This window comes from Amblyomma mixtum, chromosome 3 (genome assembly GCF_055824585.1).
Source record: "Amblyomma mixtum isolate Tamu chromosome 3, ASM5582458v1, whole genome shotgun sequence".
In the NCBI taxonomy this organism is placed as follows: Eukaryota; Metazoa; Arthropoda; class Arachnida; order Ixodida; family Ixodidae; genus Amblyomma; species Amblyomma mixtum.
Window position 1 is genome coordinate 161499342 of NC_143014.1, and position 17434 is coordinate 161516775.

At 44.4% G+C, this 17434-nt stretch overlaps 2 protein-coding genes across 4 annotated transcripts in view; one reads left to right on the forward strand and one right to left on the reverse strand.

Moving 5' to 3' along the window:
• Window positions 1-17434, reverse strand: part of LOC149352537 (plasmolipin-like) — a 101430-nt gene that overhangs the window by 55710 nt on the left and 28286 nt on the right. The gene's annotated exons all lie outside the window — the stretch shown is intronic.
• LOC149352538 (kelch-like protein 36) lies at window positions 1511-15030 on the forward strand. Of its 2 annotated transcripts, none has more exons than XM_089581711.1 (2): window positions 1511-1853; window positions 6461-15030. In XM_089581711.1, the coding sequence occupies exon 2, from the start codon at window positions 6582-6584 to the stop codon at window positions 8397-8399; it is 1818 nt and encodes a 605-aa protein (XP_089437837.1). In that variant the 5' UTR covers window positions 1511-1853; window positions 6461-6581; the 3' UTR covers window positions 8400-15030. The 2 variants fall into 2 exon arrangements, with proteins under 2 accessions (XP_089437837.1, XP_089437838.1); XM_089581712.1 differs by having other exon boundaries at window positions 1511-1849.

The window sequence follows — 17434 nt, forward strand, 5'->3', positions numbered from 1 at the left end:
TAAACGAAAGTAGCGTGCGCGACCTACTTACATACAATACAGCCTAGAAGTCGCATAGTTAATACAACACGATGCGGAACTCCGTTAATTAGCAGCCCGGAAGGAAGGCAAGCCGCAACTATTTATTTTACCGAAAACAACCGATGCATATATTCTGCCGCGAGAAAGCAGTAGAATGGAGCGTAGCCAGAATCGGAGACTGGTGCAAAGCTCCCCAGAACGGTACGTGGCCAAGTTCATTTCTCTGCAGCCTCACGCGAGCATGAACACTCAGGCGCTCAGCAATGCACAGCAATGCACAGCAATACATAAGGTTACAATATCAAGGAAGTCAGTCAAGCAGCCACCAAGACGATGATCACGCGCGCGCGCGTGAGAACATTTCCTGTTTGTAGGCGTGTCTACGCCGACCGCGCCGCTGTGCCTTCCCCAGCCCGAGTGAGTTCAGCGCCGCTCCCACCCGTAAAGACTCCGTTAGTGGCGCGGTTGACAACGGCACCCGTATCGCTGTAACTGTGATCGGCAGGTCAGCTCAGGACGGATACACCTGGCACGATCTCAATCTTTCCTCCCTGTGCTGACCGGCAGTTGAACGTTCCGTAACAAATCAAGTCGGCCGGACCGACTAGCCGTGTAGCCTTTTACGGATTGTTCTGCGCACCGCTATCCCGCTATGCTGAGCAACCCGCATCGGACATATGCACTCTGCATGTAATACGACAAATTCGAAAATTCGCGTACTCACAAATGTGGCGGAGAATCGTTGACTGCTTTATCGATTGCAAACAGCGACCCTGGGCACAACCCCAGACTTGTGCACCGGGATTACAGGAAACAATTTCAGTCGGCCTACCCGCAACTTAGGCTTGCTTCCACGCTTGCTTGTTCTCGAGAAAAGACGTTCAGGAAAAGTAAACGTATATATACAAAGCTAACGCGTTGATAGCGCCATCTTTTTGTGAGTTTCGGTTTCGGTTCTTGTCACGCAAGATGGTGACATAAAAAGTGCTTTAATGTTTAAGTTATGTCTGGTTTACCGCTGCAACTTTCAGACGTAGGCAGTACAAGAACTTCGCAATGTCAGTGGTCTGACTCCGGCGTTCTCGAATTTCTCAACCGCAGGCTTTTGTCATTCACATCTTGGCCACAAAGTTACGGAAACCAAACATAGCGCCTACGAGTGGTACAAAGAGGTAAATAAAGAGCTCGTGTATTTTCGACGACAACTGAAAGGTTGCGAGAAATTAAAACTGAGTGATTGCGCTTTACTCAGACTGTTATGCTTCATGCCGTAGAAATCTGGCCGACCTCATCAAAACATGCTGCTTTCCTTGCTTTCATAGGCAAAAGTTTTGCTTGATATTTTTAAAACTCATTTTTGCACTTGTGTTTGAAGACAGCGCAAGGTTGGACAGCATTTTGGTTAGTGACTCTTAATTTTATTCAGTGCTCAGTGCCTTTCTTTTTTTCTTTGTAATGCTGGCTTAGGCACAAGCCAACACAAGCGCTACCGTAGCCGAACGTTTGTATTTTTTTAGCGCTTTCACTTTAGAGGTCGTTAGCTAATCCCAAGCTTTTACTTGCTGTTGGCGCTCGCCCACTTACTAATACCTTACTGGGCATCGGGGGTAAATCTGTTAGCACCGTGTATTTGAACACTCCTGGCTTGTGTTTTTGCCAGCGTGCGTAATCTGGGTGCTTGTTGGCCCGAGTTTCTTTCCCATGTTAGTCCTAGCTCGAATACCACAATAACACAGCTGACCGAGATTTCGGTGCTCCGTGCTGCGGCTCGTTTGCCATCACCTTGCCATGCATATTTCTACGTGGAATCGCCTGCATAAGGCGTGCTGTAGGTAAGTTTGTTGTGCAATTCAGTATGCAGGAACTTCCGTTGGTTTAGGTTTGATGTCGTTTCGTCAACTTGGAAACGTAATCATTGTTCATGCAGTGAAACTTCTTTGGCTGGGCTATTTTGCGCTTGTGCTCAAAACAAAACTCTTGTGTTTCGCACCGGCCACATCCCTGTGCACAGTTCTGCACCAGTCGCTCGCATTTTAGCAGTGAACGTACTGTGCGGGTAAGCGCCTCGCCTGCAGTGGCTGCTCTCTGCATCGGTGTTTTCTCGCAGACTGCTTTAACTCGAAGTTTATGTACGTCACTGGTGAGTGAAAGCTGATGTGATCGCTAATAACGGAAGGCTTTGAAAAGCGTAATGCATTGTGCCTCCGGAATACATGTATACTTGGTCTCAGTTCTGGACCAGATTGCTTCGAAAATTTACGTCTGTCTGCCATATTGTAGTTAACACCAGGAGGCGTTGGCGTTTTGCAAGTTTTAGAAGCTTTGCATGCGCTGAAACATATATTACGTGCAGTATGCGATAACCACGTGCTCCTGTGATGATACTTTGCTGGAAAAGAACCAAGCTTTACCATTGCTGGTGTAGCTTGCTGAGGCGTGCTGCAGGTTGGTTGGCAGGGTCTTTTCATCACGGTGGTGGGAATGCTCGACCATCTCCACTGCAATTAACCTGCTACATGCTGCTACAGATAGGCGGTTTTTGGTGAAATTAATCCAAGGCTGCTCCAGGGTACTATTCCAGCTACCGAGAGCAGCGGTGAATGGGAAGAGGCTTAGGCTGCTACCTAATGTGCAGTGGCATGACCGGTTCCTTCTCCTTATGTGTGACGAGAAAGATGACTTGTGTAATTCAGCGCTGCCCCGTCTCGCTTTCTAGCCCTTTGTCAGCTACTGGTAGTATATGGCGTGCTTGCATTTTGAACATCTGCTTTGGCGGCGTTATCAACATTGACCCTAGTAAATGTGGGAAATGCATATGAAAAGAGAAAGTTGCTTTTAAGATGCTCAAGTAGAACAAAATTTGGGTCCTGCTAGGTTTATTGGACTTTTACACAGCATTGTCATGTGTCCCATGACTTTGAGAAAGATTTCAGACATGCTCCAGGGAATAGCTCAATTCCGCTGACCTTATTTCTGGAGCCCTTCACTATGACGTCCCTCATAGTCTGAGTCGCTTTGGACGTTAAATCCCTATAATACATAAACCTCATCAAGAGGACGGCAAAACTCAACCAGGTGAACGAGCGAATGCTTTACCAGTGGACAACACAGACGTTGAAGGTGGGCCGAATGTTGTCCCCGAAGAAGCTGGCAGCGTTACAGTGATGGAAAACGCGCCATGTCATTCTGTGAAGCAGGATAAAGTGCGGCGGATGAATGGCCTCAAAAAAGGACATACAGACTTTGCTGTCTGAAAAGGTGTCATATGGAACAGCGACATGATGAAGGCTGAGCTCATGAACCTTGTCAACAATGTGAACATAGATGAGGACCGATGCCATGTGGACTGCATCGCCGAAGCTGCTGGCCATGTCGTTGTGCGCCTGCCACCCTACCACTGCCAGCTGAACCCAATAGAGCTTGTTTGGAGCGATGTCAAGGGTTTCGTGGCCAGTCAAAACACGACGTTTAAGCTCCAAGACGTGGAGCCTCTGGTTTGGCAATTGGCATCATCCAAGTGACTGCTGAGAAAGGTGTAATGAGGAAACTGGACCACATCATCGACGATGTTGTTGACCGAGGACCGGCTATTGTTGTCGACCTGGAGGATGACACAACCACCAGTGCTGAATGGAGTTGTGATGAGGACGATGAGATGCATTCTATTAACCTGCTAATGTGCGCGTAAAAGTTGGGACCATTCAGTACTGTTGGCAGTGAGAGTAATGAAAATGAGAATGAAATCGTCTCTCATGAGATATGGCAGACACCTTAGTGGAGGGCTCCGGGTTAATTTTGACTGCTTTTGCGTTGACTCTCGTGCAGCGCATGGGCTTGTTTTGCATTTCGCCGCCATCAAGATTTGGCTGCCCCGGCCTGCATCACAACACAATCACAAGAAAGAAGACGGGAAAGGCGCCTGTCCGGTCTTCTTTCTTGTGATTGTTCCATGTGCGCATCCTATCTTGCTTATGTAGTGCACGCCATCCTGATTGGACGAGAGAGCTCTACCTTTCGTAGTGCTGCAGACATGTTGTGAGATGGAGTATAGCCTCGATATTCAATTGAATGCTGCTCGCTGTGGCTGGTTTACAGTGCTGATTTCTGAGGACGTTCAAAAAACCTAGATGAATAACGCTAGGGGCAGGGATGTCGTCCTTGAAGAATGGGTGCGATGTCTCCAAAAAAACTAACAGCCTTCACGGCAGCATTCCAGCTTAGTGTAGTCGATCTTGCGAAAGCACTAAAATCTAACCGATCACCCTGCGAAAGGATTCGACATGGTTAAAAAATGGGCTGCTTCTATGAAACACCTGAGGGAAATGCCTGCACGGAAGAAAGCACGGAGGTAGAAGATGCCAGCTTGGCCAAACCTTGAAGAAAAGCTTGCATCATGGGTAGAGCAGCCACAGGAAACACTGAACCCGGTATCGACGGAGAATGTAAAACTGGTTGCTCATATGTGGCTTCTGGAGAAGGCATTCACGAATGGAAGAGTGACGTGTCGTGGTGCTCTGGGTTTACCAACTTGAATCGTCTTAGGTGTTTGGCAGCGCACCATGGTGGGTCAAAGTGAGGCGGAAAACTGACACTGGAAGTCTGATACCGGTTGTATGCTGCTCGTGGACAATCCGAAGAACTCATATTCAGCCGAAAATTATCCTTGCGGATGATACACCGTTTGTGGGCTATCTAAGCAATAACTTTTTTTTTTTCTTTTTAAGCCGAAATTTGCCCCTGCTGACTATAAACCAGGTGCGGACTCTAGTCTAGAAAATACGGTAATTTCTGCTATCCCTGCATCGGCAAATAGTGCTTTAGCAATTGCATTACACACCATGGGATGTCTATTGTACTGGTACAAGTGTGCCCACTACACGCTTCAGAAAAACCAACCACTGTGTGCGGTATGATAGCGGCATGCATCTGAAGCTCGGGGTGGCTCGAAAACGCTCTGCAAAGAGAAGTATATTTAGCCATGCATCTGTGCTGCATATGATTCACACGTCAACCTCAAAAACCTGACAACTGTGTGCTAGAAAAGGGATTCAGTGCACATGTTTAGCTTATTTCAAACATGTAATATGGCCCCAACTCAACTTTCCAGCTTTGTAATCTTCAATAATGACATGGCACTTTCTTATCAAGTCATTAAGTGCAGTCAGATAAAGAGGCTATTGCTAGGGACACATGGTTTGGTAGTGGTGTTACCATTTTTCAGCCCACCTTGCTGTTCTGTCACAGTGCCTACAAACACTAGAAAGAGCGAGCAACTTGACAGATTTGGCATGCCGTGCGTGATTGTTTTTTGCTCTGTGACTGTGGAAGAGTCAAGTTTAAATCATGGAAGCAGAGGGCACAGAGGTTGTGGTGTCATGGCAGGTGGTAAATATATTATTGTAGAGTCTTACGCACAATCCAAGTGTGGTGCTAAGCATGAGCCTTTCAACAGGGAACCATATATTAAAGTTAATACTGATGCTGCTCTCAATTAAGGTTGTACTCGTTGCTGCTGCTGTGATTTTGGTGTAGTTAGGTGTTTTTGTAAAAAAAAATTGTGAACTTTATTATTAAAATGTGGTTACGTGGTTAGTGGTTATGGCATTTGGCTGCTGAGCCTAAAGTCTCGGGATCAAACCCCAGCTTCTGCGGCCACAGTTCAGTGGAGGTTAATGCCAAAACACCCATGTGTTGTAAGATGTCAATGCACATCAAGGAAACCTAGGAGGTCGAAATTAATCCGGAGCCCTCCATTACGACGCTTTTATATAAAGCCCATATGCAGCTTTGGGATGTTGAACCCTTCATACCATACCATAGAAATAATTACTCAGAATTAAGCACATAGTAAATTTCATTGCGAAAAAGCTGTGTCTCATCCCGGCTTCTCCTTTTGGCCACGTGCCGTTGCGCTGTTTCCCTAAGAACCAGCCATTTGTGAATTTCAACCTGTAGTCCACATTTTGCAAGAAACACAGTTTCTTTTTTTTTTTCTTGCATTGCTTCTATATTTTATTTTCCAGTAGCGTTCACCGCATAAAGATTGAGCGCTGTCAATAAAATGAGCACGTTAAAGTTACTAGTTCTTTTTCTTTTTTTCGAATGATTTCCTGTTGTATTGGGAATTTGTTTATTAACGTATTGCTTAAACACATGGGGTTGCTTGTTATGAGCAGCCTGGTTTATTGTGAGTGTTGCAGTGGGCGCGAAAAATTTTTCGCTTGTTGGTTTAGTGTATGTATTGAAATTGTAGACTTTCTACAGCAACAGTGGCGAAAGTATAGGTTATAGGTATAGTATAAGGGAGGCAGGCTTCTTTGAGTTTTATTGATAAACTTCAGTGGTGCATGAGTTTCCTTTTGGTTTGTGCATGCCCTTTGTCTTGACTCACCGTTTTGATAATGCTGCATTATAAAGCAGGTCTTCTCTTTATGCCCAGGTAGCACTGCTGATGGTGTGGTTGTGGCCATGATTCTACCAAGAGGCAGCTCTTCATGCTGAGCAGACTGGCAGAAGCAAATCAAAAGCAGCATTCTTTGTAACCAATCAAAGAACAGAGGATGAAGGAAGTCTCAAGACACAGTGATGGAACAGTACCGGGTTTCCGGATGGTTCACTTTGAGTCACCACCACATGCCAGCGCACTTCTTAATGGTCTCAACCTTTTGCGGGCTCGAGGTCAGCTTCTTGACGTGACATTGATTGCTGGTGGACGAGAGTTCAAAGCACACCGTGTTGTGCTTGCTGCCTGCAGTGACTACTTTCGGGCTATGTTTACGGATGCCATGCTTGAGAGTCGGCAGCCTGAGATTTGTCTTAATGGAGTCAGTGCCCAGGGCCTGCGATGTCTGCTGGAGTATGCATATACATCTAGGCTGGTGCTAAGTTTGGCAAACATTCAAGATGTATTGGCTACAGCTAATCATGTTGGGCTCACCCCTGTCGTTGAAGCCTGCTCTTCCTACCTCCAAGATCAGCTTGACCTTGAAAATTGCATTGATGTTGCCACACTTGCTGAAACATACTCGTTGAGGAGACTTCGGAAGCGAGTTTATCGCTTTATTTGTGCAAACTTGCATCAATTCGCAAAAACGCCTGAATTCCAACGGCTCTCAACGACTCAGATGGAGCACCTGCTTGCCTGCGATTTCCCTGTCAACTGCCCTGAGGGGGATGTGCTGTCTTTCGTACTCAGCTGGGTTGCCTGTGATGTAGCAGGCCGTCTCTCACAGGCGCGGAAGTTGGTGTCTTACGTTTGCTTTTCAGAAATTCCAGCTTCTAAGCTTGCCGAGTTGTGGGACTCTCCAGTGCTCCAGTGCCTTTTTTCACGAAGGATTCCTCCACACCTGTCCGGCATTGGTGGTCAGCCACCCCCAAGCCTAGTAAACACGCGAGGTATGGAGCTGGTCTTGCTCAAGGTGGGAGGATTCGGCTTGTCAGGGGTGACCAATGAAATTACATACTACCTGCCAAGTGCAGCTCGTTGGAAATACCTCACCTCTATTCCTCATGTGGAGCAGTGCAATTTTGGTACAGCTGTTCTTGGAAACGAGCTTTATGTTGTTGGTGGCTGCTTCAACCAGAGCCTGCACCAGGAGAATGTGCACCCCTTTGGATTCCGTTACAATGCGCTCACTGGCGAGTGGTCGACCATGGCGCCCATGCGTTGGGAGCGCTGTCGATTCGCCCTCTGCGTGGCTCGAGACCACCTGTATGCAGTGGGCGGTGCTGGTGAAGTGCTAGGTGACACTGACACCCCAGAGGACGGAGAGGCCCACTGTGAGCGTTACGACCCTCACTCTGATGTGTGGATCCCAGTCGCCCCACTTCCTGGGGCACGAACTCAGCATGCTGGAACAGCGTGGGGCCCATACCTGTTTGTCTCTGGGGGCCTCAATGCAGACTCTGTGCTCAACTCCCTTCTTCGCTACGATACCCGCACTGACAGCTGGGAAACAATGGCACCTATGTCAACACCCAGGGCTGACCACTCCATGGTGGTCTACGGTGATCGGCTTGTGGTCTGCGGTGGATGGTATGAAGATGGTGCTACGGGCACGCGAGTCCTTGCCGAGTCAGTTGAGGCGTATGACATTGCTTCAAATGCATGGACACCCGTGACAGCAGTGCCAACACCGCGTTACCATGCTGGTGTTGCTGTGCTTGGCTCCTGGTTGTACACAGTTGGCGGTTTCCATAGCGACACAACATTTGATAGGGCGAGTGGAATTGTTGAAAGGTTTGACTTGGATGGCAGCCTTGGTTGGGAAGAAGCTGAACCTTACCCACAAGATGTATGGGAGCATGTATGTTGCACGCTTTTCGTCCCACGGTGTAGAGACGACCTTGATGTCATTTCAGACAAGACATTAATGTGAGACTTGGCTGTGGTGATGTAATGTCTTGGAAGAAATTATATTCGTGCCACACAGGATGAATAACATCTGTGAGGAAACGAGTTACTGCCAATGTTCTTTTTCTTGTGTGCATTTTTAAGTAGCCTGCATTGTGTGGTTATGCCGAAGATTTTACTGGGTCTGCCGAAGACAACTGCCAGGGACAGCGTTGTAACTTAATATAGTGTATTTTAATGTCACGAGGCAAATGTTTTGGCACTTTTATCTTAGTCAGTCATTACATTTGTTTTTACTGCAAAGTGTCGTGCCTTTAGTGCTGAATTAGTATCATAGCAGGCTAAATGCCGTTCACATTGCAGCCTGCTGGTTGCCACCTTTCTGAGTGTGTTTGGCTATTACAAAAGCCAGTTTATCTGTGAATTCAAGGGTTCGAGCTGAATACATGTGTACAACAGGGCTTTTTGTGCTCATGCTTGCACCAGATAATGAATTGTTGCAAAAGAATGAGTAAAAAGTAATACTGATAGCAGCCGTGACAATGCACAGGAAAGAAACTGTTTTTATTTTGATGCTACCATTTTATTCTCTATGCCGTTATCTAGTATCATGCTCTGAATTATTATTTTTTTTTTTTTGCAGTTGGTTAAGGGTCTCTACATAGTCTCCACTCACACGTGTTCCCTTTTTTAGAATTCTTTGGTTGAGTTTGTTTTGGTAGGAGTCTTACATGCGTCTATGAGTATTTCTTCAATTTTTACTCTTTGTGTTAACTATCAGACCATGCAGGCTACTATCAATAAAATGGGGTGTTTCCGAGGCAGTTCTGGCACTAGATTCTGGTTTTCAGTTTAAGATCGATTGCGGTCAATGCTTTTCACGTCTTCATCATTCATAACGGTTTCACCGTGATGTTCTCTGACCCTTTTGGTATGCTATGCATTATATACAACATTGCCTTTAACTCTTGTTGGAACGTAGCTCACATTGCACTGAAGCATTGAAAAATTGCTATTTTTTTGCTATTGTGCAATTGTAAGCAGTACGAGAGGGAACGAACTGCTTGCACAAAATTGCAAATTTTCTCGTTATTTCTTCACTAAATTTGAAAATGACATTTAGCTATTGTATGCCAGGAGGGAAACTAATTAGAAACCAGAATAATTAGTAAGTGAATGCTCAAACTGTTCCCTGTCATATTGCCCTGTCGTATTGCTCATGACTGTACCCCCCTGCTGCAAATAAGCTTTACTACAATGAGCAGTGCAGTTTTTTTGGTGCTCTAGTTATTGGGTATCATGAATTAGATCTAAAAAAGTGGTCATTAGGGGACTTTTTTTCTCATATGCTGCAAGCTAGTATGAGGTAAATAGGTTGAGTAACAAACCTGTAATCACTTGGCTGGATTCAGGATACTGATTGGGTTTGTCATGGGAAGTATGGAAGCAGTATATTATGTGCCAAAGGGATAGGGTTCAGAAATTTTTTATTCATGCTTGCTAAATATTACATGTTACAAGTTTAGAAGCAGAGAAAACACATTGCAGAAGCAGACTGGGTGCAAGCCCTTGACTTCATGTAGTGCCCAACATAAACTGGGATGCTTATCTGTTAGCTTCTGCAGGAATGTGGGTGTGTGCGTATGCCTGCATTTTGGACACTTGAAAAATTAGCGATCATAATTTCTACACAGGTGGTCAGGGTGTCCGTGTGATTAACAATGTCATTGCCATTTGAGCACCTACTTTCTCTTGCCTTTTTCAAACTTTTAAGACCCTTCAGTTTGAGTAGTGGCTTAAGCGTCATAAAAGGCCATACATATTGCATTGCTTGGCTCGTTTACCTAAAAAAAGCGCATTGTTGACTGCAAGACTGCAATTTCTGGTGCACTGCTTACACTCTTTTCTTGCAGTCTGCTTGCAGTCTGTATCCCTAGTGGGTGACATAGGCTTTTGTTGTGTTCAGTGCCCCCTTGCTACTTCCCTTTAGTCCGTTATGCTGCATGTCCACATGCCGCACACAAATAGCGTGTACAATTTAGGTTTTATCACAGGGTACATCTGCCATATTTTATGTTATAAAAGAAAGCTAAATTAATTAACATGGCATACAATTTGCAAGCCAACTGTGAGAATTGTGTGCACTGATGCTTGCTGTCTGGTACTTGTTTTCAAGTGTTCTGCTTGTAATAATCTATCAACTGGCTACCTCCGTGTCTGTCCTGGCAGAAGGGTTTTATTGGGAGGCCATGAGCCCATTTGCACTTAACCACAAAAGGCCAAGTGTTTTCTGCTATGCACACGCTGCAAATAGAATTTCATCGGCTGCCATGAAGCAAACTTGGGAGTATGGAGTTTGTGGTGCCTGTCTGTTGGTTGGAACTAGTGTTGTCTGGAGAGTTCTTGTTACTTTGTGGAAGTATGTTTGCTGGCAGTCGCATACATAGTTTACAGCAAGCAGAGCAGTTTGTGTAGCAGTACTGCTACCTGGAGGTGGTATACATCCATGTCTATGGCAGTTTGCAAACTGACCAAATTGCCTTGTCGTGTTTGTTGGCCAGGGCAGTATTTCTTGGATTTCATTGTAGTTGTGCATTATTACAGTTTGACGGGCTGATAGCTCACTGTGCGTGGTTTTCCACTTCAGTTGAATTGCTTTTAATTAGTAATGGTAGCCCTGTTGTGGACTCATCATACTTATTGCTGTATCTTTTTGCAGCACACTGCATAGCTACCATTTTTAGGTACTTCATTTTTATCACTTATTGTGATCTTTAGGAGGGGTAGTTTGGTGCATATTAACACGAGATGTGTAGGCTAATCCCCATTGTGAGGTGCTCTGTAGCTGCTTTGACTAAACGGCCTAATTTTTTAGCCTGTAAATATGTGTTGTATTGACAATATGTTATGTTGCTTGCTTGTGTTTTTGAGAGCCACATGTGTAGCATGAACCCACTCGCATTTGCATAACTGTCTACTCTCTGGTGCTTTCTTTTCTCGTGTACTATTATTTTGCTCTGGCACGTAGCACTGCATTGCTACATCTCTGGCTCTTCTCTGTGTTGTGAACATTGAACTCTAGCTGTGCTTGTGCAGTATAAAATGTGCAGACCTGCAAATGGAGTGTGCTTTGCGTAGGCTATGTGTGAATGTCAGTTTTGTTCATCTGTGCTTCTCTGGATAACTGTTATGACTGCTATAAGACTGCAGGGTTGACCTGGTGCTTGGCGTACTACCCTTGTAGTCTCCGAGTAGGATCACCACATCTTGCACTTGTGTAGGGTTGCAAAGGTATTTTTACCTTGTCATATTTTTGCAGTAGCCCGATAATCTTTTTTTTTTGTTTCTTTTTCAGTTTTGCAGGCTTGTCAGGTGATATCACAAATACTGGGTATTGCTTCACGTTTATAGCTATACTGCTTGTAAAGTTTACATAAGCAATGCATACTAATGGTAGTACACACATATTGGAAACATGTTGTTGAACCTTTGTGCACATGAAGTTGCATTGCAAAATGTAAAGATTTTATCATATGAACAGTTGCATCCTTACTGTTCTTTCAGTGAGCTCCATCATGTAATGCAGGTTGTCAAAGTGGTCACCTGTAATTTCTGCATTTGATACTGTGCCTTTAGCGTGTGTATGTGTCTAAACTGAAAGATTGTATTATGATATGTTGTGCTCATGACAAATGCTTACTGCAGTTAACTGTTACTAAGTGGTCAGTACTGAATGGTTTACTGGGGCTTCAGTTCTTGATATGTTGTCATTTTTAAGTAGCATTTACTCATTGCCTAGTTGTATCTTGTAGTAAGAGAAGTAGTAAAATACTTCTGTGAGTGGGACTGATGAGTTACTAGTTCTAGTTCCAAATTCAGTGCTGTCAGATGATGCTTGGCTATTAACCTGCCTGTCTGAAGTGAGTTAATGGGCTAATGGATAGAAAGTATATGTTTTTGTTGTATGCTTCACCAAAGCAGTGAAACCCTCCATACACAATGCCTTGTGACCTCGAGCGTACCTAGAGCTTGGAAAAACACTAACATTATCTTAATTCATAAGAAAGGAAACGTCAAGGACTTGAAGAATTACAGGCCGATCAGCTTATTGTCTGTTACCTACAAGGTATTTACTAAGGTAATCGCTAATAGGGTCAGGACAACCTTAGACTTCAATCAACCAAATGATCAGGCAGGCTTTCGTAAAGGATACTCAACAATAGACCATATTCACGCAGTCAATCAGGTGATAGAGAAATGCGCAGAATACAACCAGCCCCTATATATAGTGTTCATTGATTACGAGAAAGCATTCGACTCAGTAGAAACCTCAGCAGTCATGCAGGCATTGCAGAATCAGGGTGTATAAGAGTGTTATGTGAAAATATTGGAAGATATCTACAACGATTGCACAGCTACCATAGTTTTCTATAAAGTCAGCAATAAAATTCCAATAAGGAAAGGATTCAGGCAGGGAGACACGATCTCGCCTATGCTATTCACTGCCTGTTTACAAGAGGTATTCTGGGGCCTGAAATGGGAACAGTTGGGGATAAGAGTTAATGGAGAATACCTAAGTAATCTGTGATTCGCTGATGACATTGCCTTGCTAAGTTAATCAGGACATGAACTGCAAAGCATGATCAACGAATTAGACATGCAGAGCAGAACGGTGGGGCTAAAAATTAACACGCAGAAAACCAAAGTAATATTCAACAGCCTAGCAAGGGAACAGCAGTTCGCAATTGGTAGCCAGGTGCTGGAAGTAGTAAGAGAATATGTATATTTAGGGCAGGTAGTGACAGCTGATCCAGATCATGAGAGGGAAATAACTAGAATAAGAATGGGGTGGAGCGCATATGGCAGGTTCTCTAAGATCATGAATGGCACTTTGCCAATATCCCTAGAGAAAAGTATACAACAGCTGTACCTTACCGGTACTCAGCTATGGGACAGAAACGTGGAGGCTAACAAAGAGGGTTCAGCTTAAGTTAAGGACAACGCAGCAAGCTATGGGAAGAAAAATGATAGGTGTAAAGTTAAGAGATCGGAAGCAGGCGGAGTGGCTGAGAGAACAAACGCACATTAATGATATCCTAGTTGAAATCAAGATGAAGAAGTGGGCTTGGGCAGAGCATGTAATGCGAAGGCAATATAACCGGTGGTCCTTAAGGGTAACGGAGTGGATTCCGAGAGAAGGCAAGTGTAGCAGGGGGCGGCAGAAAGTTAGGTGGCCGGATGAGATTAAGAAATTTGCGGGAATACAGTGGCCGCAACTGGCGAAGGACAGGGTTAATTGGAGAGACATGGGAGAGGCCTTTGCCCTGCAGTGGGTGTAGTCAGGCTGATGATGATGATATGTCTTAGCATTGTATTTATTCGTTAAGTGAGGTTTGGGAGTTTTTTTATCAAGGCAAGGATTTGTGTTGTAGGTTTTTAATTGTAAAATGGCTTCCTCCCTTTTTTTTTCTGTGCTGATGTTTGTTTGAGAGACCTTCTTTGAGGCAGACGGCATTGGCATGGATTGATGAGCACCTTGATAAGTTTTTGTAAATGTTAAGAATGGTGCAGCAGGCTCATTCCTTGAAGGATTTATTGCAGGAATTCTATTAAACTGCAGCAGTCTGAAGGGAATGCATGCACATCAAAAGTATGCATGCCACCACTAAAGTGCAGCTACTGCAGATTTCGTGAAGGTTGAAAGTTCTGATGCTTTGAACACTTGATAACTGGAGTGGTTGTCTTTTAGCCATGTGTAACTACATAAATGACCCCATAAAGCAGCTAAGTGTGATTTGTGTTATAATTATATAGTCACCAACAGCGACTTTTCTGCAGCACGCAGTTTTATATGGCACTTCACCAGTCTCATATGCTGTATTAATGTACAATTATTCTTTCCTTATCTTATGCTTAGCGTAATCTGCAGGTGTGCATTCATCAGGTTTTATGTTAAAAACAAGATGTTGCTGCTCTATTGGATTTGGTGTAAGGTAGTGCTTAACAAAATTCTAAGAAGAAAACCTTCATTAATTCTGCTCAGTGAAAAGACCATTAGTTGCCAATTGGCTGCTGATTGCTGTAGCTCCCAAGTTCCTGTTTTGTTTTGCGGTTTGAAGCATATAAAATGTGACTCACACAGATAGCTCTACGGAAATCAGTGTCCACACTTTTAAAATCGTTTCTTTCAGTGACTCTTACCTGCCTTAAATGTGTGTTGATAGCTGCTTAACATGTACTTTCCATTGTGTGTTTGTGCTAGGCCTTGTGGAGTGTGCTGTTATTAAGACAGCCTTCTTTCAAGGCCAGTGGTTTGACATGCTGCATTCACTTCAGTGCTTTTTTATGTCGTGGGTTACATGCAAACGTTTGTGCCATTCAGCTGAGAACTTTTAGCTCCATTAACTTGTGTTAGTGGCTCATACATGATTCTTTTTATCAATCCGGCTTCCTGTGAAGGAAATGTGTGCCTTTCAGTTTTTCACTCTTTTTTTTCTACATAGCTAATGCTGCCTCTATTGTATTTACATCAGAGGCTTAAGTGATGGCCACACATCCTGCTCTTGTGTTGTTATTCTGTACACCTGGCTATACACTATGATGTAAAAGGATGACACTGTGATACTATTTATTAAATATTGAAAGTTTACTTCTCATCATTGGTGTTTTTTTTGTGTTTGTAGCATGTTGCCATATTAGAGCATTTTTACTACACTTTCAGCGCGTGCATACAGTTGTGGAGCGTATGACACTGTTGGCAATGCTTGGATGTGAGAACTGCTGTTACAGATGTTGGCGCGCACATTGTGGGTTTTACTGTAATTGTTTCCTAAGCGGCTAAAACAGAGTGCACAGACATCCTGTCTGTCCTTTGGGTTCGCGATCATCGTTGGATCTTTGTTACACTTGTAGTTCATGTTCACTGTTATACACCAAGTATTTAAACAAGCACTTTCAAAAATTCCTAAATATAGGGTGTTTTAACTAGATAATAGTTTCTGGAACACTTACTCAGCCACGGCAGACATCAGTTGCCTAAAAATTCAATAATCAATTAGCTAGTGCATTAAGATTTACTAATTAGCTTTTAAACGAAAAGTTTGATGGTTAGTGCCAATGGTGAGTTCGCAGCCGCGGACAACACGACTCCATTTCAGTTTTTGAAACCAAGAAAAAGTCATTCTCTATAACCCTGCAGCATGAGGAAATCTGGTGCTTTTTCCGTGTGAAACAAACTTTGCATGAGACGCACAGGAAGCCCTGTGCTCCGCTGGTGACCTGTTGCAGTGCGTATGGCGCCAAATTCGAACTGCCCACAAGGCGTCATGCATGTCTTTTGCTTCTTCGCTTGCTGCAAGGAGAAGGGAAGTTACCGCCAGCTAATGTTAATTGCTTCCAACAGCGATGAAGCATAAGAAAGTGCATGCCATGGTACAGTAAAGTAGACAGTTTTAATTTGGCATTTGGCGCTGTACTTGCTGTGACATGCACCAGCAGACCTTGCACAGGGCTCCCTGCACCTGAAGCGCTCAGTTTCGTTTTTCTGTGGAAAAAAGGGATTCCTCATGCTGCAGGAATTTAGAGGACGACTTTTTCGGTTAAGAAAGTGATATGGCGTCATCTTGCCCAGGGCTAAGAACTAGTCATTGGCACTAACCACCAGACTGTGTTATCTGAAAAGTTGATGGAAAGTGGCTATAAAGAGCGTGCATTATGTAGTATAAAGGCTGCTGAGCATTCATGCCACATGCAAGGCCTCAAAGCGAGCTGATAATTTACAAATTTTTAAAAATTGCTACGGCCCATGACTCCATCTGTTGCCGCGGTCTCTCGTGTGAATCGGGCCTTATGACGTCGTATATAGCTTGCGTGACGTCCGGTGTGAAGCACTCGCCATGAAACATCGCACACTACTTGCAAGAAAAACTGCTGAGACGTTGATAGGCGAAGCAGGCCAGTTTGCAGAAGTCTTCGCACTTTGAACCCTCATAGTTATATGCATGGAAGAAGTCCGCCTTGGCGATCGTAACTTCCCCGGTAGCACTGAAACATTACATCAGTGTTACATTTTTATTTTGGTCAAATGTTAATTTAGTGTTCTTAATGTCTTTTTGTTTTCTAATATTTTTGTGGTGTTACAAATAAACTTTCAGATAACCTTCCCATAGCATTAATTAAACATTTAAACAACCTAAGCATAGCATTCTTGATAATGGTAGACCAACCCTACACGAGCATGCTTGTGTAGGGTTGCAGGCCCGCCAGTTGGGATGATGCAAAACTTGCGACTCTGCAGGAACAGCAACACTTGAGCTGCACTGTACAGCACAACATACCATGATGTCAAGATTATATACCCATTACTAGGTGGCTCAGTGGTCATGGCACTCGGCTGCTGACCCGAAAGACGCGGGTTCGATCCCGGCCGCGGCGGTCGAATTTCGATGGAGGCAAAATTCTCGAGGCCCGTATACTGTGCAATGTCGACGCATGTTAGAGAACCCCGGGGGTCGAAATTTCCGGAGCCCTTAACTAAGGCGTCCCTCATAGCCTGAGTCGCTTTGGGACATGACAGCCCCATGAACCAAACTAAACCAAACCATTACTAAGGGGTGCCCCATGATTGATAATGGATGGACAATAACTAAAGTTTGCTAACAAAATAATGGGGCTGTGCATGCATCTATGTCGAGTATTATCGTAGACATGTAGTTGCAAAGTACTGTAAGCTGAGGGGACCTTTGCTACACATTCCGGTTTATGGGGGTTTAAAGGGACCTTGAAATGGTATGTAGTACCAACTATGGTAGTACTTAGGTCAGGAAAAGCGCACGGGCGATCAGTATTCCATTACTTGTCATCTCCCTGCAAGGATTCATTGCACCGAAGATGTCGGAGAGGAGATTAAAAATGATGCTCCTCTTCGCCGTCCTCAGTCCATACAAGCCGACGCATCAAAAAAAAAAAAAACTAAGTCGGGACTGCACCCCTCCGCGCCCCACGCCACTTGGGCACGCCCCATGAGAAGGCTCGCCCAGAGTGCGTCACTGACGTCATCGA

Excerpts from the sequence above, each read along its gene's own strand:
- LOC149352538 (XM_089581711.1), top strand. The coding sequence starts at position 6,582 with ATGAAGGAAGTCTCAAGACACAGTGATGGAACAGTACCGGGTTTCCGG.